Here is a 27,991-nt window from a genome sequence, read left to right on the forward strand (position 1 = left end):
AGAGTTGGTTACAGAGCAAGGAAGAAGTCAGGGTATTAAGGTAGAGAAAGGCCAAAGCAGAGGAGAACCTCCAGGAGGGGAGTGATATGAATTAAGAATTGAGAGAGCTGAGTAAAAGATTTATTATTAGTGCAGTCAATACCATGAAACAGCACATGTATAACACAACCAGCGACCTGCAGAGACACTAGTGCAAAGGGTAGGGAAGCCTTGACTGAGCTTCCTGGCTCCATCTGAAGGTGATAACAGGAGGGTGTGGGCCTGGGTAAGGCAGGCAGGGGCAGAGGGGAGTGGAAGAAATGTAGTAACCAGACTAAGTATAGCAGCGTTTTCAAATTCCTGAGCACAACGTCCCGGAGCTGGAACATATGACTGTTCCTCACCGCCTTCAAGCTGTGTCCCTCTCCTCCCCACAGTCCCAGTGGAGCCATGACCCAACTACCAGACCCACAGCAAGCTGGCCTGGGATAAAACTCCAAGCTGTCCTATGGCCATCTTCCTCTAGCCCCTCTCTCACCTGCATATTAAGATAATCACACCCACTACCCCTCCCCTTCTCTTACTCTGCTGGCCACCCCAGGGATGAAGGAATGCCCTGGGCAGCTTGAAATGGAGCTGAAGCCCATGGCGGGTATGGGTGAGACAACACAGCCTGTACTCAGTGACAGGATTTCCATCCCGTCTTGCCTGGTGAAGCTTAGAACCCAGCTATATATCTCCAAGGAAACTGGGTGTTAGGGTAGGGCTGGTGGCGGGTAGGATTTCTTCAAAATTAAATCCAGAGTTTTACCATGAGACCCTGGTGAGGCTGGGAGCACAGTTCTCTAGGGCATAGTCAGTGATGCTGGACGGTCACATCCATCACTGGAATAGAGGAAGCGCCTCATCCTAGACGGGTTATGGAGGCTTGGGGTAGGCTTCAGTTCAGCCAGGGGCTCCCATGGCCCTTCCTATATTAAAGCCAAAGGTTGTGCTGAAAAGGAAAAATATAAAAGACCCCAGCCCTGTCCCACCCTATCCAAAAATCCCCACAACAGGAACAGCAAAAGAAAAGTTTTCTGTTTTGTTAACTTTTTTTTTCTTTTTCCTTTCTTAAAAAAAAAAAAAAAGGTAAATAAATTAAATTGCCAACAACGTGGCTGGGCTAGAAAAGTGGGGTAGCCATAATCAGGCCTTTCTTTAAAAAAAAAAAAAAGTGGGAGGGAAAGAGTGAAAGAAAGTTACCAAAATAACTAGTTACAATCACAGGGCTGGCGAGGGGTCTAGGGGGCTATTATGGCCCGTGCCACAAAGGCAGCACCCACCCGACTGCAGCAGAAGCCAGCAACCTGCTTCTTGCTGAGCACATTCACCCCAGGAGACTAACCCCTCACCCCCAACCCTGTCATTGCCTAGCCATGATAAAGTGTAGGAAAGGAGAGCTCATCTGAAAATATTCGGCATCCCCAACTGTACACCCGCAGGCCCGGCAGGAGCCCATACCTTTAAGTGGCCTGGTGGGTATTGCTTGGCACCGAGGTCCAGTCTTCCCTTAAGGGCCACCAGCGATGGCCTACTGGCCTCATTATTTATTTCTAGGCTTTTGTTCCACTCTACCATTTCTTCAGGATGTCTGCTCCCCACAGCTGCCCTCTAAATGCTGTTCAGAGTCAACAGACCTGCCTCATCTGGAGTCCCAGGTTTTGGAGGAGGGGAACAGTTAGAGATTCCTCACTCCATCCTGATCCTCTATCTAAAATGAGTATCTTTGTGCTTTCTGAAAATATCTGGAACCAGGGACCCTAGGCAGGAAAACAGAAATAGAGATGGGGACTTTCCCAATCAGGTGGAAAATTTACAGACATCTTGGGGGAAAAAATTAGACAAAAGGAGGGAATCTGGGTTTCCCACCTAAAAGGCTGAGCAGAGTGCTCTGTGGTCCCCCTCAGTGGTGGCACAGCTGGGACACGTGTGGCTCCAGGGTAAGCCACGGTATTAAGAAAAGTGGGGAGGACTTGGGGCCCTGCTGCTGGAATAACTGGATCTTCAGATCTTCATCTCTTCCAGAGAGCCCATCAAGATCTCCTATATCTCTTCCACGCCATGCGCAAAGATCATGACGAGCCCAGGTTCCTGCACCATGTCGTCACCCATGTGCTGGTTCTCACAGGCCATCACAACAACAGCCTGCTTGCCAGGGATGCGCTTGGCCACGTAGTTCTCATAGTAACGCCGGTTCATCTGTCTTGTCTCTAACGTGGCCAGACCCTGGGGCCAGCTCCGCTCGTGGGCGTTTTCGATCAGCTCATTGACAATAGAGGCAGGACAGCCACTCTCCACCAGGGAGCGCTTGATGACAGCCTGGAGCACAGCGTCAGGGGTGGAGATCATGCCGCCCCAGCGGGTCACTCGTGCAGGCTGCAGGGAGTTCACCCACCTGTGTGGAGGGAGTTGGAGGGGGTCAGTGAAGGTCAGCCCCTTTCTCTGCACTGGCTTTCCTCCTAATAGTAACAACTGCCTGCTCTGTGCTCAGCCTAACCCAATTCCTCCTTTTTTCCTTCCATCATTGGTTCAGAAACTCCAGATCTTTCCCTAGGTGGTCCCATCTGAGTGTCACCACGTGTTCCTCACCAGATTAAACTCCACAAGTGTAAGGTTCCTGTTGTTTCTCCTGAAAATTCCAATACTTAGCACATGGTGCCTGGGAAGTAGTAAGTATTCAACAAAAATGAATACCGAATGAAGCAATTATTCCTCTATTCTGTGTCCCATGCAGCACTGTATAGACTGACTCACTCAGTTTAGTCTATGAACTATGTAGAACTCCAGAACTGAAAGGGATCTTAGACTTCACTTGTTTTTGCCACACTTTAGATCACTTTCCTGGATTTTTGCACTCTCTTCTCTGAATTGTAAACTCCCTGAAGACAGGGACAATATTTTAACACAGCGTTTTGTGCATGTGGGTACCCACCTAACTCTTGGCTAAGCTTTCCCTTCCATCTACCCTCTACTGGGGCTGAAGGTGATCCCCTTCTCCTCTGCCTCTTGTTCTTCATCCCAGCATCTGAGGAGCAGCGGCCCCAGCCCAGCCCTCTTCTTACTTTGCCACTTCCCTGCTCTTCTCTCCTCAGGGCTCAGTACCAGGACATGGAATGAGTGATTCCACATCCCGAATAACACTCACTCTAGAATCTCATTGTACTCAATGGTCTCTTCCAGGTTCTGAAGGTTGGGATTGACACTGCGAATTGCACGCATGTATGCCTTGAGCAGCTGAATGTCTCGCTTCTGTCGGAGAGAAGGAGAACAAGGGATAATGGTTAAGACAGACAATAGATGAAAGACAAAATGAAGGAAATCGAGAGGTCTGAGGAACAACCAGACTGGAAGCTTCATAAAGACAGGGATACGACGGTATCAATCCCAGCTGTACCCTCAGTTCTTAGCAAAGTGCCTTCAAGGGAAGGCATTTGATAAATGGTAAATAAATGAATGCCACTGATGGGATAATGAGGAACAAGAAGAGCTCCAGTCTGATTTGCTGCTATTCACAGGCAGAGTATCCACTGACCAGGCTCACAAGCACAGGCACAGATCCGCTGCTCACATCCATGCCTGTCACCCATAGGCACACACTCTGTGTTCTCCAGGCCCTACCTGCTCCGCCAGCTGGTGTTTGTGTTCCGCTGAGGTCTTTTCCAGCTCTGCAATCCGTGTCTGCTGCTGCTGTACCACTGAGCGCAGGTGCTTAATACAGTTGTGGTTTGGCAGCTCATCTTTGGGCATCTCCAGGCTGCCACCCAGGGTGGGAAAAGAACATGACAGGAGCGTTCAATGAGATAAGTGGGCACAGGCAGGTATCTGCTGAGAGGGCTTTTTTCTACTGGAAATTACTAACATTCATTCATTTCTAACATTCTCTTGTTTATTGCCTTCACTTCCTTCTCCCCAGCTCCCCCACCCACCATATCCCTTTGCTGTCTTCTTCCTCTGGGCCTCTTTCCTTCTTCGAGACAGTGTTTTATTTCCCACGTGGCTCTGCGTTCCTCCTGCAGATTCTGCCTGTGGACTCATTCCTTCTGAGAAGCCCTAGATTCAAAGCCCCAGCTATCAGGAATTAACCAAATATTTTACACCCCAAAGAAAGACAAAATAGGACCAGAGGTAATATGAGAGGCCTGGAAATTAGAGCAGTGAATCTGACAAAGAGAAGCAGTACTGGACAAAAGGGACGAATAAAGTAAATCAGTCTTTAGTGGTATCACACAGATTGCTGAATCACTGTCTCCCTTCTCTTACTAAAGCAAGAGGACAAAGATCGTAGCTCAGAAAGCAGCACGAAACAGATCCTAGAGCAGGGAGCCAGGGAGGCCAAGAGCACTCCTTGCCTATGCACACAGGAGACCTCTTCAGCAGGGAGTGGGAGGTCCACAGACAGGTATAAACGGGAAGGCCCCTCTCTGTGGGTAGAAGAAAGGCAGGACTCTTACCCGCAGCCCTGTTCACAGGTCACAGGCCGTTTGGGGTTGTGCTCACAGTCACTGAGGTGAGACATGAGGTTGTCAAGCCGGACGATAGCACTGCAGCCAAACACAGCGTTGTCGCAGGCAATCTGCAGCTTTGACAGCATGTTCCGCATGATCCGAGGTACTGGGCGCAGGTGGGCGACCGTCACAACGCTCCGGTCCACCGGACACGTCTGCTGCTGAGAGAACCACTGGGTGATGCAGGCATTGCAGAAAGCATGCTCACAGTGAGGCGCCTGGAAGCGAAAGCAGGGCAGAAGGGACACAAAAGAATTAGCCAGAGCTAAGAGCCTGGGGACGATAACTCTGCAAAGCCTATCAAGCCGCTGCGCAGCTTCCAGGGCCAGAGGTCCCTGGGGTCACAGCAACGGTGAGATCTACGATGGGTAAGGCTTCAGATATGTTTCCTGTGCTCAAGATTCCAAATGGATTGTGACATAAGACAAGTAAAAAGTTATATAACAATAAGAACTATAAATAACATTCCAGGACAGTGAGCGAGAGACATAAGGTGGTCAATTATTAAATGCCAACTGGATTACAAATAGACAATAATTGGCCAAAGAAATCCAGAGGAGGGTGAGATCTTTCCAGTCTAGGTCAATCAGGGCAGGTATTTATGGACAGGACAGAATCTGATATGGGTCCTGAGGGATGCGTTGGGGGGAGGGGGGCAGAGACTCACTGGCAGAAGTTCATTTTTTTTGGCTGCGAGACCTCAGTTCCCCAAAAAGGATTGAACTTGGGCCACAATGGTGAAAGTGCCAAATCCTTAACCACTAGACCACCAGGGAGCTCCCCCAAGTTCTTATGTTATGAGGCCCAACCTGAGGTGTTGCCCTGAGTCCCAAGGAGCAATGCCTATGCTCCAAAACAGGTCTAGATTTTTGTAGAATCACATTCTCTTCAGTTTCATAAAGATCACATTTCAGCCTACGTCCTTGATAATGCAAAGTGAGAGGATTCTCTGGCCTCCAGCATGGGACAGACAGAGCGGGAACTTACTAGATATTGATGAATGGATGAATGACGCCGAGTGCTTTTTATGAGCCAAACATTTTGCTACATGGTTAAGTTAAAAAAAGGTAAGACAGTTTCTGCCTTCAAAATGTTCACAGATTGTAACATACAAAGGCTTCATAAGAAAATAAGTCATTATCAATATCATTAATCCAACTGTCACTACATTTTTATTTTTCACTGAAAGACATAATATTTGATTCTTTTTAAAATCTTAGACCCTATCTCTAAAAAAATCCTAAGTGTGTCCACTTTTCTCCGTCTGTACTACCACTAACCCAGTTCAAGCGATCACCTCTCATCTAAATTATCATGTCTTCTAACTGGCCTTCCTACTTCCACCTTGCCCCTTTATAATCCAGCCTATATTCAGCACCTGGAGTGATCGTTTAGAAATGCAAACTGGATCATATTCCTCACCTGTTTAAAATTTTACAATGGTTTCCCATTACACCTAAAATAAATCCAAAGTCCTGCCCAGGACTTAAAAATTCTGTTTGATCTGGCCCTGTGCCTCTCTTCACACCATGCTCCCAGCATGGTGTGACTTCAGGCCCTTCTGGCTTTCTCTCTCTTCCTCGTCCCACCCTGCTCATTCCTGTCTCTTGCTTTTGCTGCTCCCCTTTGCTGGCCCCTTATCATTCTGATCTCAGCTCAGTTGAACCTCTTTCATGACCTTTCTATCTAAACCTGCCACCCCTGCAGAAGTATATAGAAGGTGCTACCTTTGTGTAAGAAAGGTAGGCAAATATATGTGTACATTCACACTTGCTTGTATCTGCCCCCATACACACTGGAAGGATACCAAATTAATAGAAATGGCTATTGATGAGGGGATTAGGTGGACTGGGACAAAGATGAATTAAGACTTTTCACCATACATCTTTTTCTACTGTTTTGATTTCTAAACCATATGAATTTATTATCTATTTTTAAAAAATGATGTAGGGAAATGATCAGCCCTAGCAGAAGCTTTCTGTCCTTGGAAATGGGTCTATTAACCTGGCTTGCTCCTCAGATGGTAAAGCCTGAGTGGGTGGGGGAGGATGTTCTGTCTCAGATAGTCACTAACTGCCACTGATTTCTCCACATGTGACTCACCTCAAATGACGGTGCCAGAAAACAGACAAGGCCCTGCCAGGGTGGAGAGGGAACTGACACACCCCATGACCTCTTGACACCACCAGGAGAGCCTGCTCCACACCCAGCCAATCCGCTTCTAATGGCATGCATGCGTGCTAAGTCGCTTCAGCCATGTCTGACTCTGCAACCCTATGGACTGTAGTCCACCAGGCTCCTCTGCGTCCATGGGATTTCCCAGGCAAGAATACTGGAGTGGGTTACCATTTCCCTTTCCAAGGGATCTTCCCGACCCAGGGATCGAACCTACATCTCTTATGTCTCCTGCACTGGCAGGTAGGTTCTTTACCACTAGCGCCACCTGGCAGCACACTGCAAAGGCAGAGGATAGGGCCAGGGCTTGCTGCCACTGGAATGCATTCTGATTTTCATTCAGTTCAGTCATCTGTGTTCCTTTGGGTAGCTGACAATTGGAGAGTAAGAATAAACTCCAAGAATCAAGGGGAGCCTCAGGGAGTTGTATAAGCAGTGAGTGGGGGAAGGGCCGAAAGCCCTCATTGACTGGTGTCTGGGTTTGGAACATGGAATTATCTCCACCTAGCCAGAGGAGCGGCAGAGGATTAATTGGTATTTACAGAGTACAGGCAATAAGGACCATACAGAATGATGTCCCATGAATACAACTGTTAAGAATTCACCTCGTTCATTATACTTGCCTGGTAATCATGAGCTTCTCCTCATACTTGCCCCAGGAAGACACAATTATCTTTGGTCTCTCAAGGCTGGTAAAGAAATGACCTAGTGAAGGTGGCAGCTTTCATACCACAATCCAGAGTACATGGCTGCATTAAAAATTTTTCCCCCCCCAATAAATCCTAGGAAGAAACTAGATCAGTTCATACAGCTCCCCACTTCCTATCTGTTAAACAGTAGGCAGGCCCTCAGGCTGATAGAAGAAGGCAATGGCACCCCACTCCAGTACTCTTGCCATGGACGGAGGAGCCTGGTGGGCTGCAGTCCATGGGGTCGCTAAGAGTCGGACACGACTGAGTGACTTCACTGTCACTTTTCACTTTCACGCATTGGAGAAGGAAATGGCAACCCACTCCAGTGTTCTTGCCTGGAGAATCCCAGGGACGGGGGAGCCTGGTGGGTTGCCGTCTATGGGGTCGCACAGGGTCGGACATGACTGAAGCGACTTAGCAGCAGCAGGCTGATAACCTGAGACACTCCGTCATGAAAAGGCAGAGAGAACTTACTAGGAGAATCCAGAAGTTCAGTCATGGAAAGGAAGATGGAACCTAGTTAGAGCCCCTGAAGAGAAAAAGAAGCTACCAAGCTATTGTCAAGAGGACAGAAACAAATAGCTGACCATTTTACAGCATGAAAACCTCACCTCCGAAGAAAATCTGAACGAGCTACACTTCTGCGGTGTCCGCCTCTAGACAGACTCTGGAAGGCCCTATTCCAGAGTATTGTATTTTGTATTTTGACACTCCTTCTCTTGCACCCTTCAAATCAGGGTCTTGTCGCCACCACCGCTCCTGTGCCCCAAACCTCTAGTCTGCGTGTGTCAGGAATGTGGGGAGTGGGAGCCTGAACAGTGACTTCCCCGTTGGCCCCATTTCCTATGAATGTTTTCTAATTAGCTGCACTGCTATCTGTTGCCTCACCAAACCTGCCATCAACCCAACTCACCTGGACTGGCTCCTCCAAGACTCCACTGCAAATAGGACAGATAAGGTCTTCGTCAACATCCCCCTGGAAACGGGTTACATCATACCCCATGTCTCATCACTGAAACCCAGGTCCTGGAAGGAACAACAGAGGAAAGAGAGGCCAGGTCAGAAGAATACAGGTATTTCCAACTTTATCTCACTGCCAAGACCCATTCATTTGTCCAATAAATATTTATTGAGAGCTTACTACATGCCAGTCATTTGTGGGGCAGTAGGGGAAGCTGACTCAAGAAATTTAATTCTAATGGGAGAATCAAAGGATTTTATATAAACATACACTTAAAATATGAAATGATAAATGCTCTCAGGTTAAACATGGCATTACGATGGCAATAAATTTGGATACCTAACCCAGGCTGAAAGGAGAGGGAGGCTGAGAAGTTTTCCAGGACACTAGCAGAACAAACAAGTAGTTAGCTAGGTTGCAGGGGTGGGGGGTGGGGTGGGGGTGGGGGAGAGTGGGGGAGCCTGAGCAGGGTGGGACATTAGGGTTTTAGGCATACGAGATAGTGTATTTAAAGGCCCAGAAGTAAGAGGAGATATATGATGAGTTCAGGGAACTATAAGTGATTCAGAAAAAAGCTGATTTGAAGGGTGCAAGAGAGGGAGTGTCAAAATACAAGGCTGGAAGGGCAAGCAAGGGCCAGGCCATGGGGAGTCTTACATAAGGAATTGGGACTTCACCTTGAAGGCTACAGGAAACCAATGAAAGACTTTAAAAGGAACGATGATAAAAGTTCTCTTTTAGAATCACTCTGTAAACCGGGCTGAGATTAGAGACAGGAAGAACATCTAGGCAGGAGACAAACGGGGAGAGTCTGAATTTAGGTGATGGTAATGGGAGGGAAGTTCAAGAAAGAGAACACTCAAAGAGCAGCTAGGCTGCCACACCCCTTCCTTGGGCTCCTAAAGATCCAACCTAAATAAGACTGTGTGTGCATGCTTAGTTGCTAGGTCATGGACTGTAGCCCACGAGGCTCCTCAGTTCATGGGATTTTTTTTCCCAGGCAAGAATACTGGAGTGGGTTGCCATTTCCTTCTCCTAGGGGATCTTCCTGACCCAGGGATCAAAACTGTGTCTCCTGCATTGCAGGCAGATTCTTTACCACTGAGCCACTGGGGAAGCCCCAAATAAGATGTCACTGAACAGTAACTGAAACTCCCCTGTGGACATCCAACCAGTGGGCTACTTGGAGCAAGGATGGGCACCTGATATAAGGGTAGATAATCTACAGACCCCATCAAACTGTGATGTCCTGAAAAAGATGAGCTACATCAATCATGAAGTTCTCAGAAATTTAGAATTATGCTGTTCAATTTACAAGAGTGTGGAATGGGGGATTTCCCTGGCATCCAGTGGTAGGACTTGGCATTTTCACTGTGGTGGCCCAGGTTTGATCCCAGGTCGGGGAACCAAGATCCCTGAAGCTGTGTGGCTCAAAGATAAATAAAAATTGAAATTAAAAGGATGGGGAATGAAATGGACACAGAGAGGCCTTGCTAGGTCAAGTACAAGCTAAAGTACAGCACTGGATTGAGTTAAGACTGACTGGATTTATATCCCTAGTTCTACTACTCATTAGCTGGGTGACCTTGGGTAGGCCATGTACACTTCCTAAGCCTAAATTGCTTTTTAAATAGATGAAATGGGTATAAGTAAGAAACAATGCATGAAAAACATTTAGCATGGTGTTTGCTGGCACATACTAGGCACTCAATACACAAGAGTAACCATTATTTATATACACATCTTTTTTTTTTTTTTGACTGTGCCATGCGGCATCTTAGTTCCTCACCAGGGGCCCTAACCACTGGACGGCCAGGGAGTTCAGTACAGTTCACTCACTCAATCATGTCTGACTCTTTGCAACCCCATGGACTGCAGCACGCCAGGCCTTCCTGTCCATCACCAACTCCCAGAGTTTACTCAAACTCATGTCCATTGAGTCGGTGATGCCATTCAACCATCTCATCCTGTCATCCCCTTCTCCTCCCACCTTCAATCTTTCCCAGCATTAGGGTCTTTTCAAATGAGTCAGTTCTTCACATCAGGTGGCCAAAGTATTGGAGTTTCAGCTTTAACATCAGTCCGTCCAATGAATATTCAGGACTGATTTCCTTTAGGATGGACTGGTTAGATCTCCTTGCAGTCCAAGGGACTCTCAAGCGTCTTCTCCAACACCATAGCTCAAAAGCTTCAATTCTTCGGCACTCAGCTTTCTTCACAGTCCAACTCTCACATCCATACGTGACTACTGGAAAAACCATAGCTTTGACTGGCAAAGTAATGTCTCTGCTTTTTAATATGCTGTCTAGGTTGGTCATAATTTTTCTTCCAAGGAGCAAGCATCTTTTAATTTCATGGCTGCACTCACCATCTGCAGTGATTTTGGAGCCCCCAAAGATAAAGTCTGTCACTGTTTCCACTGTTTCCCCATCTATTTGCCATGAAGTGATGGGACCAGATGCCATGATCTTAGTTTTCTGAATGTTGAGCTTTAAGCCAACTTCTTCACTCTCCTCTTTCACTTTCATCAGGAGGCTTTTTAGTTTTTCTTCACTTTCTGCCATAAGGGTGGTGTCATCTGCATATCTGAGGTTATTGATACTTCTCCTGGCAATCTTGATTCCAGCTTGTGCTTCATCCAGTCCAGCATTTCTCATGATGTACTCTGCATATAATCTAAATAAGCAGGGTGACAATATAACAGCCTTGACATACTCCTTTCCCGATTTGGAACCAGTATTTTGTTCCGTGTCCAGTCCTAACTGTTGCTTCTTGACCTGCATACAGATTTCTCAGGAGGCAGGTCAAGCGGTCTGGTATTCCCATCTCTTTAAGAATTTTCCAGTTTGTTGTGATGTGATCCACACAGTCAAAGGCTTTGGCATAGTCAAGAAAGCAGAAGTAGATGTTTTTCTGGAACTCTCTTGCTTTTTCGATGATCCAACGGATGTTGGCAATTTGATCTCTGGTTCCTCTGCCTTTTCTAAATCCAGCTTGAACATCTGGAAGTTCACGGTTCACATACTGTTGACACCTGGCCTGGAGAATTTTGAGCATTACTTTGCTAGCGTGTGAGATGAGTGCAACTGTGTGGTAGTTTAATTCCCTATTTACGTACACATTTAATTTCTACTACTTGATTAAAAATTCCTTGAGAGTAGGAACTCGTAAGTTACATCCAATTTAATACCAAGCTACAGTTCTTAACAAAACATAAAATATTGGTGTGACTTAATGTTGCTTTAACTAGGAGCTTCCCAGCAAACAGAGTATAGTGGACATGTATTTCTGCCTAGCTACCATCCCATTTTCTGTAAACAGCATCACAGGTTTCCTTTAGGAATCATATCCTGGTTCCTAATGGACATGTGACCCAACCCAGGACAATAAAAGAAATGCCTGGGACTCTCAAGGAGTTTGTATAGCTGGTAGGATGTACAACTCAGAGTGGTCAGTGACCAGCCCTGCCATTAATGAGGAGAGCCTACTTATAGAATGACACCATAATTGGGAATTTCCTGGTGGTCCAGTGGTTAGGGCTCTGCACTTCCACTGCAGGGGGCACAGGTTCAATCCCTGGTTGTGAAACTAAAATCCCACATGCTACAGAGCTCAGCCAAAAAAACAAAAATGACACCACAATAAAGAAAGCAGAGCTGAGAAATAAAATTAAATGAAATCATTTGAGGGCCTAGATTCAGCCATGTTTGAAGCCACAGTCACTTTCTGAACATAAGTTACATGAGCCAGTAAATTCCCTATTATGTGTAGGCTGGTTTGAGCTGGGTTTTTGTCTCTTTAATCAGACAAGATCCTAACTAATATAGTAGGCTAATGGAGATAAATCACAAGGCTCACTTTGGAACCACTCAGCTTCCTTTACCCATTTTATATAGGAACAATGATACCCCATGACATTGGTACAATTACACTGACCTCTATCACCACCATTTCTCTGCATTCCTGTTCCTCCACTTCTAGGATCTATATACTAACAATGCCTCTGAAATTGTCACTCTAAACTACCTTGGTCTGGCTATCTTCCTCTAAGACGGGGATATCCATGGAGAGAAGGGAACCCTCCCACACTGTTGGTGGGAAGGTAAATTGGTACAGCCACTGTGGAGAACAGTATATAAAGGCTCCTTAAAAACTAAAAATAGGGCTTCCACGGTGGCTCAGTGGTAAAGAATACACCTGCCTTGCCTATGCAGGAGACACGGGTTTGATCCCTGATCCAGGAAGATCCCACATGCCCTAGAGCAAATAAGCCCATGTGCCACAACTACTGAGCCTGCGCTCTAAAGCCTGTGAGCTGCAACCACTGAGCCCACGCACCAAAACTACTGAAGCTTGTGCCCCTGGAGCCCATGTTTTGCAACGAGAGAAACCACTGCAAGGAGAAGCCTGGCACCTCAACTGGACAGTAGCCCCTGCTCGATGCAACTAGAGAAAAGCTCTCACAGCAACAAAGACCTAGCACAGCCAAAAGTAAGTAAATAAATAAAAGTTTTTAAAGAAGAGTATTAAAAAAATTCCACTAAAAACAGAGCTACTATATGACCCTGCAGTCCCACTCCTGGGCATATACCCAGAGAAAAACATGGTCCGAAAGGATACATGCACCTCAATGTTCACTGCAGCACTGTTTACAATAGCCGACCCATGGAAGCAACCTAAATACCCACTGACAGAGGAATAGGTAAAGAAGATGTGATACATGTATTCAATGGAATATTACTCAGCCATAAAAAGGGAAACAATGCCATTTGCAGCAACATGGGTGAACTAGAGACTGTCATACTGAGTGAAGTCAGAGAGGAAGAAATACCACGTGACTATTCCTTATATGTGGAATCTAAAAAGAAATGATACAAATGAACTTATTTACAAAACAGAAATAGACTCACAGACTTAAAGAACGAACTTACGGTTGTCAGGGGAAACAATGGAAGGAAGGGAAAGCTAGGGAGTTTGGAATCAACATGTACATACTGCTATATTTAAGAAGGATAACCAATAAGGACCTGTATAGCACAGGAAACACTGCTCAATGTTATATGGCAGGCTGGATGGGAGGGGAGTTTTGCGGGAGATTGGATACATGTATACATGTGACTGAGTACCTTTGCTGTGCACCTGAAACTATCACAACATCATTAATCAACTATCAGTTCAGTTCAGATCAGTCGCTCAGTCGTGTCCGAATCTTTGCGACCCCATGAATCACAGCACGCCAGGCCTCCCTGTCCATCACCAACTCCCGGAGTTCACCCAAACTCATGTCCATCGAGTCGGTGATGCCATCCAGCCATCTCATCCTCTGTCATCCCCTTCTCCTCCTGCCCCCAATCCCTCCCAGCATCAGAGTCTTTTCCGATGAGTCAACTCTTCCCATGAGGTGGCCAAAGTACTGGAGTTTCAGCTTTAGCATCATTCCTTCCAAAGAAATCCCAGGGCTGATCTCCTTCAGAATGGACTGGTTGGATCTCCTTGCAGTCCAAGGGACTCTCAAGAGTACGCTAAATATAAATAAAAAGTTTAAAAAAAAAGTGGGGATAGCCATATATTTGTCTCTCCTCAGACCTCTGACCTTCTGTTCCTATGTCAACATTCTTTTGAATAATCTATCAACAGTAATGGATCAGAGTGAGTACATGAAAGGTGATATTCAAGACATCATAAAGTGAAATGTAAAACCCAGAACAAAGGCCCCTTGTGATTCTCCTTATTGTGACTCACTGAACAATGAGGATGGTGGTGAGAGAGCCGAGAGAGAGCAGTGCAGGGTCCCTGTTCTATGGCCCTTCATTACTGACAGCTGTAGTGCACACCATGGCATTGTTGGCTCCAGGAATTCTACTCCCTCTCTCTCATCCACATGGCTCCCAGAGAAGCTGCCCCACTAGTACAGAGACCTTACCCTAGGCTGCACCTGACTGGGCCAAGGGTGAGCATGCAACCCAATCAGGGCCAACATATCGTATCTCTGAGAATTTGAATTTGGCATCAAGCAAGATGAGTTGCTCTTTCTCTGTGTGCCATGTTCACTGAAGAAGACAAATCTACAGAGGGAAAGAAAAGACTGAGATGAACACAGTGAGAAAGGCCTGGAAGAGAGCAGCAAGTCCTGAGATCAGAGTGCAGGTGTGTTCCCAAGATCCAGCTGTCTTCCTAACTTTGGTTTCTGTGAGACACCCTGTGTATCCTCTTTTTATTTAAGCTACTTTGAGTTGGGCTTCTGTATCTTCCAACCAAAAGAATCCTGGTTCAAACAACAGCAAAGAGACAGCATATAGCATTAGAAGCTTAAAGAGGGATGGTTTAAATTAAGAGTAATGAAGACCCTAGGATACTATAGTAGGGTTAGAATAAACCTGAAAGTTATGGGAGTGCCTGAAGGATTTTTGTTGGCATAAATTTACAGGTTTTTTTTACTTTGACAATTTCAGACTTCCAAAGATCCCATATATCCAGACTCCTTAAATGTTTACATTTAACCACATTTATAACTGCATATTTTTAACCACATTTATATATATATATCAAAATTTTTTGAACTTTTAAAAGTAAACTGTAGACTTGATGCTTTTAACCCTAAATAAATACTGTGTACTGTATTTCCTAAAAAGAACATTTTTTATATTGATAGTAAAATTATAAAAATCAGGAAATTAACATTGATGTAATATTATATTTACAAACCATTTTTCCAGTTTTGCCAGTTGTCCCAATAATCTACTTGAGCAAAAGAACATTCAAGATTATGTTGAATTATATTATGCACTGAGTTGTCAAACTTCTTTAATCCTATGACTGAAAAAGTTACTAAATCCTTTTCGTTTTTTATAAATTTGACATTTTTTTAAGAATACGCACTGGACCTCCCTGGTGGTACAGTGCGTAAGAACCCATCTGCCAATGCAGGGGACACGGGTCCAATCCCCTGGTCAGAAAGACCCCACATGCCACAGAGCAACTAGGCCCATGTGCCACAACTACTGAGCCTGCGTGCTGCAACTACTGGAGCCCACATGCCAAAAGCCTGTGCTCCACGACAAGAGAAGCCACCACAGTGACAAAGCCCACACACCGCAATTGGAAAGCAGCCCCCAACCACTGCAACCAGAGAAAGCCCAGCACAGCCAATGACTAAATAAGAAGACACACCAGTTATATGAGAATGTCTCTCATTTGTCTGATGTTTCCTCATGATTAAATTCAGGTTTTGGGACTTCTTTGGCAGTCCAATGGCTAAGATTCCAAGCTCCTAATTCAGGGGGCCCAGGTTCTATCCATGATCAGGGAACTAGATCCCAGATGCAGCAACTAAGACTCTGAATGCCACAACTGAAGATTCTGCATACTGCAACTAAGACCTGGCACAGCCAAATAAATAGATAAATATTAAAAATAAGTAAGTAAATTCAGGTTTCATTTTAGGCAAAAATACCACAAACTAGCACTGTGTTCTCAATGCATCATATCAGGAGCACATAATGTTGATCTGTACTGTTCCTGGTGGTACCAGCTTTGACCCTTTGGTTAAGTGCTATCTGTCAGGTTTTTCTACTCTAAGAGTTATTACTTTTTCCTATGTAAGTAAGAATGTTGTGAGGGAGATTCTTAAGTGTGTGTACACCTGAAGGAACTTTAAGAAATTGACATGATCAGCTTTCTATTTTAGACTGGCAGATTCTGGCAGCCATGCAAAAAATATAGGGGATAGGGAATATTAGAGACAGTAAGATCTTTGTAGGAGTTTACTGTAAAAATTAAGATTAAAAAAAGTATAAAGGTTCAAACCAAGGCATTTAAGAGAAGGAATCAGGAATCAAGCAGGCCAGTGGTTGTTGGGACTTTCCCACGCTTCCACTTCGGAGAACTAGGATCCTGCAAGCTGCATGGTGTAGCCAAAAATAACAATAATAAAATGAATAAACAAAAATTTTAAAAAAGGGAATTTATATTAGTTCAGGAAGTAATAAAAAGATTACTCTTTTGTTTCTGCCTTGGATAATTAGTGGTGAATTCTTATTTACCAAAATAAGAAACTTTGAAAAAGATCAGGATGGGGTAAAAAGTAATAATGATCCTAGTCTTGGACGTGTAGAGTTTCAGATTCCAAGCAGAAATCCTGAAGGTAATAGCTGATGGGTTTTGAAAGGCCACAAGGGAAAGTACACAGAATGAAACCAGACAATGAGGATGGTTCTGAGTCTATGGAACACTAGGGAGCACTGATTTTTTGCTTTATTTTTCAGTTTTCCTTTTTTCACAAGTAGTATATATGACTTTATGTTCATTTTAAAAGAATAAAGCCACTCTTCCCACCTTCCTCTCGCCATCCATTGCTTGGTGAACACTCCTTCTTTCAATTGCCCTGCCCTCCTTTGCTATACATATATATATATATATATTTTTTTTTTTTTTTTGCCCACACTGTACAGCATGCAGAATCTTAATTTCCCCAACCAGGGATCAACCCATGCCTCCTGCAGTGGAAGCTCAGAGTCTGAACCACTGGACCAGAGAAGTCCCATAGAATCATGTTTGAAGGAAGCCTTGCTCCCAGGCAGTTTATATTCTAGTGGTTGAGAATTTTCAAGCCACCAGTCTAAGCCTTGATTACAATGTGTTTTGTCATTCCCTTCAGGACTGAGGTTTGCCTGATTGCCAATTTTTCCCCTGAAACAAATCATGTTGCAATTAATACCCCTGTAACATGATTTTTTTGGAGCACGAGAACAAATCTCTCTCCTAGGACAGATACCGAGAGCTGGAATTGCTGGGCTGAATGGTGGGCTTGCTGTTTGTTTTCTAGACACTTCCATACCATACTCTGGAAAGGCCCTTTCAATTTACAACACCACCAACAGTGTGTGAAAATACTTTAATAATGACATTTAAAAGGGGGGCAGGGAAGGAGCCTGAAAAAAAAAAGAGAGAGATTGAGACAGATTGGCCCCAGATAAAAGAAAATCCTGGAGAGAAGAGAGTCACAGAAGTTAAGGGAGTTGGGGGTGTGGTGAGGAGGAAGGAAAGAGGAATTCTTGTTTCATGAGTAGAGTTTCCGTTTTGCAAGATGAGAATGTTCCAGAGGTCTGTTTCACAACAATGTGAATATGCTTACATTATTGAACTATATTGTATGCTCAAAAATAGTGAAGATGGAAATTTTGTGTTACGTGTTTTTACCACACACACACAAATTAAGGAAGTGGAATGTTTAGAGGAAAAAGAAGTGTCAAAAACTGCAAACACAAGTTGGACTAAAAAAAGTAGAAACTGCCAAGACATGGGACTGTGGACGCCCACAGCAGAGGGGGGCTGCATGGCGCTGGGTGGCACTGTGGCCAACGCAGCATTGAGAGTGGGAGCCAGACTGCAGTGGCTCACAGTGAGCAGGTGAGACAGAGAGATGGGGACTGAAGAAAATTGTCAAAAGCCTGATTCCCAAGGAAGAAAGGAGAGAGGAGCACAGGAGGCTGAGGAAGGGGCTTGGGTAGGGGTGCTTTTTCCTTATGCTAAGGAAGGTTTGAGGATGTGTATGTACCAAAAGGAAAGCTCTAGTGAAGAAGGAAAAGTAAAGATGAGAATCTGGTCACTGAGGGAAAGGTAGGATGGAAACCAGGAAATATGTTAAATAGGAAGAGGGACACCTTTAAAGCAGGAAAGCAGACAGACTTCCCTGGTGGTCCAGTGGTTAGGAATCGCCTGACAATGCAGGGGACACAGGTTTGATTCCCGTGAGAAGCTCCCACATGCCGTGAGGCAACTAAGCCAGTGCCCCGTAACTACTAAAGCCCAAATGCCCTAGAGCCTGTGTTCTGAGACAAGCCATTGCAATGAGAGGTCCGTGCAATGCAATGAACACTTGTCTTCACTCACTGCAATCAGAGAAAGCCTGAGTGCAGCAATGAAGACCAAGTGCAGCCAAATAAATAAATTTTTTTTTTTTAATTAAGGCTTTAAAAAAAAGCAGGAAAGAAGAATGGTACTGAAAGAGGTCCAGACAGGTTTTCAAAAATCACACTAATGAACTTTTAAAAATCAGATAATCACATTCATTTAAGTGAACAGTAAAGTATAGCTACACTTACTTATGGTAATATAAGCCAACCTGATGGAAGAGCATATCTAGCACATCTATTTTTTTTTTTAAACATCTATTTGTTTATTGTTGGCTGTGCTGGGTCTTTGCTGCTGTGCACAGGCTTTCTCTAGCTGCACTGAGTGTGGGCTACTCTTGGTTTCAGAGCACAGGCTTCTCACTGTGGTGGCTTCTCTTGTTGCAGAGCAGTCTCTAGGCACGAGGGCTTCCGTGGTTGCACCTTGTGGGCTCTGGAGCCCTGGCTCAGGAGTAGCCTCAGGGTCTTCGGGATCTTCCCAGCTGCTATTGTTCAGTCACTCAGTCGTGTCTGACTCTGCGACCCACACCAGGCTTCCCTGCCCTTCACCATCTCCCAGAGCTTGCTCACACTCATGTCCGTTGAATTGGTGATGCCATTCAACCATCACATCCTCTGTCGTCCCCTTCTCCTCAATCTTCTGCCTTCAATCTTCCCAGCATCAGGCTCTTTTCCAATGAATCAGCTCCAGCATCAGGGTCTTTTCCAAAGAGTCAGCTCCAGCATCAGGGTCTTTTCCAATGAGTCAGCTCTTTGCATAAGGTGGCCAAAGTATCAGAGCTTCAGCTTCAGCAGATCAAACACATGTCCCCTGCACTGGCAGGCAGATTCTTAACCACTGGACCACCAGGGAAGCCTGAGGATATGTATTTTAAATGATGCTTCTGAGGAACATACAATAACATAATATATTGGGTTGGCCAAAAAGTTTGTTCAGGTTTTTTTGTAATATCTTATGGAAAAACTCAAACTTTTGGCCAACCCAATAATAGATTTAAAAAGTAGGACACAAACTTGAATATAGATCTGTTGAAACACAGTTTTCCCCATTGACCTGGTTAAGACAGTCTTATTTTTGCCTTTAGAGTTGGAATGGACCATAAGAGACCATCTGGTTTAACACGCCAGGGCTGGAATCCTCTCCATGGTATCCAAGAGTCAGTCACTCTGAGCTTAGACAGTCCTGGGAAAGGTCAAGATAGAGAGCAGCAGGAGCACAGAAAAGGAGTATCTCGCCTAGACTCAACTCTCCCACAGCATCTAGAGTACCTATGTCCTTCTAAAACAGGTATTGGGAGCTTTACCTGCGGACGACCTCTAAGGACACAATGGAACTATTATCGCATTTCCTCTCCACTTCAGTTAATGCAACCTGACACTGGTTTGTGCTATTCTGAATAATGGCTAGGTGCTACCTGAGACAGCCTCTACATGATAGCAGAAATATCACCCAACACCCATAATTCAGCTGTTGAACCCCTGACTTTACAATATTTGAAAATGAAGTGAAAGTGTTAGTTGCTCAGTCGTGTCCAACTCTTTGCAACCCCATGGACTATGGCCCACCAAGCTCCTCTGTCCAGGGAATTCTCTAGGTAAGAATACTAGAGTGGATAGCCATTTCTTTCTCCAGGGGATCTATCTTCCTGACCCAGAGGTCGAACCCAGATCTCCTGCATTGCAGGCGGATTCTTCACCATCTGAGCCACCAGAGAAGCTTCTAACAATATCTACCTCAATTAAATAAACAAAGCGTAATCTGGTTTCTCTATAATAGCTACTATATTAATCAGAGGAAAAAAAATTATTACTGCCTTAAAATGTATCAGGTATGAAGTCTTCCAAGATATACTGCTAAGACAAAAAAACTAAGGTATATAATAGTATATGGAAATGTGCCAAAATAAGGGCAAAATATAATACATATGTGTGCATATGTATTATGAATGCATATGAATATGCTTTCATATACACGAAACTCTCCAGAAATGGCCAATAGTGGCTGCTGCTGAAGAAGGGTCATTAAGGAACAGGAATGGGGGAAATTTTTAATTTCCTCAGTTATCCCTTTGAATCTTTGAAAAAGATTTTCTGTGTGTGTGTACTCAATAGTCACATAAAGAAATACTTTTATTAGTTATCCTGAACTGTGAAAGTATTAAGGTTAAATGAAAAAACATGTCCAAAACACTCAATGTCACATATACTATATGTGTCATTTATATCATGTAACATATACAACACACATATATAACATGCTGTATACTATAGCAAGGTCTGGAAAAAATGTTCTCTTGCAAGAAAAAGTTAATCAAGGTGAATCATAACAAAAGAGTCAGTCAATATCCTAAAATAATATATACTTTTCATCTAGCAATCCTAATTTCAATAACTTAGCCTAAGGAAATAATTACACAAGTGAGCAAAACAATATACCAGGTTGTTTATCTAAGTATTGTTTATAATAGTACAAAAAAATCAGAAGTGACACAAACATCCAGTAGAATTCCTTACATCCTTAAAATGGGATACAATGTAGCATTAATATGACTTAGATATTTTTATTAATATTTGTTTATTTAGGTTATTCAAATTTATTCATTATTTATATAAGTAAAATAACATTTATTCATAGCATATATTCTACAGTGCCATTTTCATTAAAAAATTTTATGTGTGTCCACACTTATGCTGGAGAGCATCTAAAAGCACATGAGAAGCTGCCCCTAAGTACAGACATTTAGTACTTTTACTTTTTTCCCTCCATACTTTTTAAATTGAAGTATAGTTGGTGTTCAGTATAAGTGACACGTGTACAATACAGTGATTCACAATTTCTGAAGGTTCTACTCCATTTAGAGTTATAAGATATTGACTATATTCTGCATGTTATTAGTACTTTTAATTTCACTCAGAGTTTTGCTTTATTAGTTTTTTCCTCCTCTTTTTTTACAATGATGTTTTACTTATACAACCAAATAATAATTAAATCATTATTTATTAAGTATTTCTACGTCGTAGGCACAATTCTAAGCATTTCTGGCATATTAACTCAACTGATTTTTACAATAACTATGAGTTACTCTGTGAGGTCAGCATGACCTTTTACAGATGGGAAAGAGATGCACAAAGGTTAAAAAGCTTCTCTAGGGACCTCTCTGGTGGTCCAGTGGCTAAGACCTCCTGCTCCCAATGCAGTGGGCTGGGGTTCGATCCCTGGTCAGAAAACTAGATCACCATGGTAAAACTAAGAGTTTGCATGCCGCAACTATTAATAAAAGATCCTGTGTGCCACAACTACGACACAGCACAGCCAAATAAATACATAAACATTAAAAAAAAAAAAAGCTTTCCCAAAATCGCACAGCTAACAGGTGGTGGAGCCAGATCCCAAACCAGGCAGACTGGCCCCAGGGCTCAAGCCTTTAACTGCTATGTTAAACTGCCTCTCAAACTGAAAAATGCAAGCTGCAAAAACAGTACATATAGTGGTGGTCCCATTTATATAAAAACTTCTTTTTTTAAGTGTAATATATTGTGTACACATTTTAAAAATCTACTGAGATTATAATTTTGATCTACAGAATATATTTCTGCGACTTAATTGTTAAAAAATCAGTTACCTTAGAGCAAGGGGCAAAAATGAAAACAATACCCTTCTCTCTCTTGTTGCTATGGCGAAATGTTCAAAGCAGGATGAGAGTCTGTAGTATGCTTCACTTGTGTTTTAATTTCAAAACAGTCCTGGGACTTCCCTGGTGGTCCAGTGGCTAAGACTTCATGCTCCCAATGCAGGGGACCTGTGTTCGATTCCTGGTCGGGGAACTAGATCTCACAGGCCACAACTAAAGATCAACTAGAAGATTATGGATGCCACAACTGAGACCTGGTACAGCCAAATAAATATTTAAAATAAAATGCTATCTTAAGGAAGACTACAAATTCTGAAAACTGATCTTAGTGGGGTCTCATGGGATCCCACATCCCCAAAAGAAACAGCAGAGAACTTGCCTCAGTTGGTACAGGGATGGTCAGAGGGTGTAAGAAGCCACCAGCCAGGCTTAGGAGTTACAAGGTTCCCACCATAAAGTCAAGGTTTACAGAACTCTGCAAAGATGCTGGGCCTTGTTCTTTCTGAATCAAAACCTCCACTTTATCTGCTTGGAGATGCTCCTGTTTTATCCACCTTCCTCTAACTCTATTCTTTCAGAAGTGTGACCTTAAGAATTAAGGGGAAATTTAGATTTCGTTCTGACTAGGGTATTTCCGATGTGTCGTCTATGGGAAACATGCTGAAGGAAGTGGTTATACACAGCCTTGGAAGCCAGCTCCTTGCCCTGTCTCGCCTGGCCCCTGGGTAGACAGTCAAGCTGATAGGCTAGACTCTGTGACTAGTCCTTCTCTCTCTAGGACTCTCAATATTACTGTGGGACTATCACAGGGGTAGGTTCTCATTTCATGGGGGGTGCCTCACAAGAACTCAATTGCTTACTGCCCTAGTGACAGAAGCCTTAATAAAACTGAAACCACAGAGACCACAAGAATCACAGCCAGTGACCACAGCCACTGGAAGCACAGTTTCCTAGATCTCCTCGTTGAGCTGTAGAACAGGAAAAGGCCTTGGAAGGTTTCATGTAAGTTGGGGAGTTGAACTAAATTAGCACTGAAGTGTCCCTTCAGGCTTATAGGAGTTCTGCCAACTTACCCAATTTGAACATTCTGAACCCAAACTGAAAACTGCATTCCCAGCAGGCCAGAACCAAAGCAGGTAATTATGAGGCTGTACTTCCTCACTGTTACACTGGGATGTCTCTACTTTTCTGGTCAGCATTATTATAAAAATGTGACGACTTCCCTGGTGGTCCAATGGTCGAGAATCCTCCTTGTAATGCAGGGGACACAGGTTTGATGATCCCTGGTCCAGGAAAATTCCACAGGCCTCAGCGCAACTAAGCTTGTATGCGACAACCACTGAGCCCATGGGCCAAAGCCTGTGCTCCGCAACAAGAGAAGCCACTGCAAGGAGAAGCCTGTGCACCACAACTAGAGTAGCCCCACTTCCCACAACTGGAGACAGCCCACGTACAGGAACGAAGACGCGGTGCAGCCAAAAATAATAAGTAAACTACTTAATTAATTTCAAATAAATAAATAAAAACTTGAGAACTTTACTAGGCCACTCCCTACACCCTTGTAACTTACTGTTGCGATTGTTTTCACTGGTCTACTCCCAGAGAGAGCTAGGAATTCAAAACGGATTGTTTCTAAAACAGCCTGAACATTTACCCTCCCTTATTCAGGGTTTCTTGAACCCATGTACCGATGTGCAAACCATGCACATTCACATGCACAAACGTTAGTGCGACCATTCCCATTTTAGAGTAACTGGGTATGCTGTCACCAATGCTTGGCAAAAACATACTGGTAAAATCCAAGCATGTGTGCTATAACCTCCTTCTACTCCTTCTCTCTCATCCATGCCCTGAATACAATACAGGTACAGAGGGCTGAGAATTCTCCAGCACCAATTACCACAAGTCACCAGACATTAAGGCAAAGGGCCCCATAACCTGCCCCACTGTAATGAAACAGGTGACTCCCAGGAATTTCAACCTAGTGAAGAAAGTAGCTGGTGAAGGGTGCCTCACGGGAGTCCCTAAAACATTTCATCTTATCTCCCTGTCTCCCAATAAACAAATAGATGTGGAAAAAGAAAACTGAGTTGACAATCTAGAAACCTGAGTGGCACTCTAGCTCTATTACGGAGCAGTATGTAACCTTGGGCAACTGACTTCACCTCTCCGGGCCTCAGTTCCCTTTACTCCACATGAAACGAAGCAGCCAAGACAATACAAGTTCTACATAAGTACAAAAACAGGCTAATTAGGGGTAATTATATTACAAAAGGTGCCCTGGCTTTATGAGAGCCAAGTTTGACCTTGCTCTCTTTAGGCAACTCTCCTGACTTTCTAAATGAAAGAAAGTGGTCTTTTTCATCTAAGCAATAGAATCCTTAGAGTGAAGTCATTCCCTCTCTTACAGAACTGAGCTCTTAGAACTCAGTTTCCTCGTTGTCTCTAAGGTTCCACTTAATTCCAGAATTCTGTGATCCAGACTAGATTTAGCACAGGGGATTTTTAAAGTCGGGCTTCTTCAGCACACACTTTAATTGGTTAAATTTGAAAGACAACCCAGAGGGGGACTTCCTTGGTGGTCCAGTGGCTAAGACTCCATGCTCCCAATGCAGGGACCCTGAGTTCAATACCTGGTCTGGGGACTAGATCCCACATACTGCAACTAAGATTCGGTGCACCCAAATAAATAAATATTTTTTAAAAATAAATAAATAAATAAGCATCCAGAGGACACACAATCCTTCAAAAACAACTCTAACACCTCGAGTGAGCTCTCCCAGGCCTCAAAGATCAGCAAGGACCCCACCCTCCACCACCACCTTGGTCATCAGCACCAATCACTATTTGTGTGGCTACCCCCAATCTAATCTTCATGTAAAAGACATGTAAAAGAAACAGCAAGCACAATCCTTGTCCTCAAACAAATGTGCAGGCTTGAGTTCAACGAGTGAGTACGCAGGCTATAAAACACACAAAAATAGTAAAATTTAACAATTTATCAACAAGTGAAAGTTAATAGTTCATGTAAGACTTAAGTGTACATTGAAGAACAGACTGACGTGGGTTAATCACAGAAAAGTTTATGCATAAAAGAGTTTTGAGAATCAGGTTTTCAAGAGCAGAAGGAATCCAGACTAGCAGAGAAGAGGGTTGAAGCCCAGAAGGGGGTTCTGAATCAATGCTTTTTACCTTCCAAGTGTTGGGGGGCAGGTTCCCTGTTCACAAGGCTCCGACCCCCTGATGCCTCCACTCAGTGCCACTCAGGAGACGCTCCCAGTAACCCATCTTGTTGGCTATTCTCCGACTGAGTCTTCCTTCCTAGTAACAAGCTCCATCGCCAAGGGGATGGATGTGATGTCACAATCGGGAGCACTCTATTAATAGGAACAAGGAAGAAAAAGGTGAGTCAGGAGCACTACCTGCACTTGGCAGTGAAACTAGACAGACTTGGATCTGACGGTCGGTTGAGGAGGACAAGACAACTCCACTGAGAGCTACAGGTTTCAGGGTTAGGTACACAGGCTACTCTGTAAGGAGTGAGGTCATCTGCTAAGGAATCACACACCCGGGCCAAGTGATTCAAACACAGCTGAGGTGGGGACAGAAAGGGACAAGAAGCAAGGCAGGGAAGAGGAGCTGTTCGAGACAGAAAAGATTCTTTTATTCAGTGCATACAATTGCAAAGAATGCCAGAGAATCCAAATCTGTGGCTACGTAACACAGAGAGCCATGATGCCTTACATGCACAGTATGGTGCTTTAATGTTTACAAAGTGCTTTTGCATAAATTATTTCATATAAAAAGAATTCTGTCCTACTCTCCACTCAGAAAATACTGTTTCACAAGGAGAAGATACTCAAGAATATTGGTATAGGTGTAATTCTACTTTCAAGTCCGGAAATATTCCTGAAGAGATCAGGCTTTTTTTAAAAAAATGAAGAGGCAGTCAATCAGGAAATTACTCCAGGACAGACAACTGGGAAGACCAAACTCTCATTACTAAAAGGATGAAACCAAGTAGAGGGAGACAAAGCTTCAGATGCAGAACAGAAACTACTCAAATTCCTTTCCTCACCTTCACATTGATCAATATTAAGGACTATGTTAGGAAGGATGACAATTTTTATCCATAAAACAGAGACCACCTCATCCTGAGTCTGGTACATGGGCTCATTAGTTTATTATGCTCAGCAGCCATAACATGTTGCTGCTGCTGCTGCTGTTGCTGCGTCTGTGCGACCCCATGGACTGCAGCCCACCAGGCTCCTCCGTCCATGGGATTTTCCAGGCAAGAGTACTGGAGTGGGGTGCCACTGCCTTCTCCGATAACATGTTAGTGCAGTATTTAAAAACTAATCAGAGGATAAAGGTAGAAGGCCAGGTAGTTGGGGGCAGTGGTGGGGAGTTGATAGGTCTCTCCCATCCATAATACAGAGGAGTGTACAATGCTTCTTCCATTTTGACAATACTGTATTTCCCAACAGCCTGGCGTCCACCCCGAACCTCAAGAAAAGCTTCCAGGAATCAGTGCTATGTTCAGTCTCTTAGAGACAAGTTCCAGACTACCAGTTGTCCATCCTGGGAAAAAATATCCCCCCTCACAGCTGTCTTGACCAGAACAAAACAGGATTTTTCAACACAAAGGGGCACCTGGAGTCAGGAGACCTGGATTCTGGTCCCTGCTCTACCAGCTGTACGACTTGTAGCAAGCCATGTATCCCTTCTGCAGCTTTCAGTTTCTTCACCTGTCAAGCAGGGAAAATGATAACTGACTTATCTATCTTACATATTATCCAGGAAAATCAAATGACATAATAAATATGAAAGCATACTGAATACTGCTATTCATACCACTATTCGTACAAACACCATGAGGTATTTGTAGCAATAGAATGCAAAATAAATTTAGAGTTCTGAGGGTCCATGAGGAAATACTTGAAAGAAGCTTGTTTCTTCTTTTCTATCCAGGTGTAGACACAAAGTCGGCTGGACACACAGGGCAGTAACATTATTGCATCACTCAGATTCCCTACCATCCCTATCTGGGGAAAACTAGCAGCCTGCAACAATATCAGCTTCTTGCTCTACTGTCAGACTAAAACCACCTGTACAGGAAGGGATTAGACTTTATCACAGTCCAGTCCCCAAGAACAGTGGTTTAGTGGTCTCATTAACAGCTGCATTTGCTACTAGATGGAACGAAGTCAGTTTCTGAATGAAGATGCCTTGTCAGTCCCTCAAGCGAAACACTCTCACCCCTCTCAGCTTTCTGCTCCTTCTCCAGCTCCCTCCTTCCCAGTCCTCAATTTCCTCTGCGTTCTGGCTTGGAGAAGGCTTTCCGGTGTGTGAAGCCTGTGAAGAGGGACCGGCTGCAAACCCAGGGCAGGGATGTAAGGAATGTGAGATTCCTACATAGAGGGGTGGGAGGGAGAGAGGGGAAGGAATGGAGGAGGAAGACAAGGCTGCCAAAGACAAGGCATGGGAGAGGAGCCAAGCTATGGCGCTTCGAGGGCGGGGGTTCAGGTTCCGCGGCCCCTACCCAGGCTGGCCCTCAGAATGTTCCCTTCCTCCGCTCCCGGCCTGTCAATCATTGCCTATTTAAACACCACGCTGTTCCCTCAAGTCCTCTCCTCCCTGTCCTCCAGCCAGCCCAGGCCCCCTCCTGCACTTTTTAAGGCTCCCCCATTCCAATGGATCACCCCAACAACCTACCCACCAGCGCCCCTTTATCACCTCTGGACTCCTCCCTACTGCTGCTCCCTTCCTCCATTTTTCATCTCTACTCTCATCCCTTCTCCTGACCTCCAATATCTCGAACCCCCGCCTCAATCCCCCCTGGGACATCGCCCCCTCCCTCCCACACCCTTCTTTAAGTGGGATCGCGCGCAGGCGCCGTACGCACCGCCCTGGAAGCGGTCTGGACTCTCTGTACCCGCAGCGGCCGAGAGATAGCTCGGGTGCCGGGTCCCAGCCTTTTCTGGGAGGGGAAGGGGAAGGGGAAGAAGACGCGAGAGGGTTCCGACCACTCTCCGCCGTGTGGGACGGAACCTCTGCCCCGCCCACCGCTGCTACGCAACCCGGCGGAAGCCCG

The 27,991-nt window shown here is 44.5% G+C and overlaps 1 protein-coding gene across 4 annotated transcripts; it reads right to left on the reverse strand.

Moving 5' to 3' along the window:
- Window positions 1-104: 104 nt before the first annotated feature.
- Window positions 105-27,977, reverse strand: RNF41 (ring finger protein 41). 4 transcript variants are annotated; one of them, XM_070370386.1, is made up of 8 exons: window positions 27,803-27,977; window positions 27,157-27,252; window positions 25,090-25,274; window positions 8,307-8,419; window positions 4,473-4,744; window positions 3,640-3,775; window positions 3,167-3,270; window positions 105-2,416 (listed from the first exon to the last, which is right to left on the reverse strand). In XM_070370386.1, the coding sequence occupies exons 4-8, from the start codon at window positions 8,394-8,396 to the stop codon at window positions 2,065-2,067; spliced, it is 954 nt and encodes a 317-aa protein (XP_070226487.1). In that variant the 5' UTR covers window positions 8,397-8,419; window positions 25,090-25,274; window positions 27,157-27,252; window positions 27,803-27,977; the 3' UTR covers window positions 105-2,064. The 4 variants fall into 4 exon arrangements, with proteins under 4 accessions (XP_070226487.1, XP_070226488.1, XP_070226485.1 ...); XM_070370387.1 differs by having other exon boundaries at window positions 27,157-27,269; XM_070370384.1 differs by having other exon boundaries at window positions 27,157-27,308.
- Between the last annotated feature and the right edge of the window lie 14 nt (window positions 27,978-27,991).

Source organism: Bos mutus, chromosome 5 (assembly GCF_027580195.1).
Source record: "Bos mutus isolate GX-2022 chromosome 5, NWIPB_WYAK_1.1, whole genome shotgun sequence".
Lineage (NCBI taxonomy): Eukaryota > Metazoa > Chordata > Mammalia > Artiodactyla > Bovidae > Bos > Bos mutus.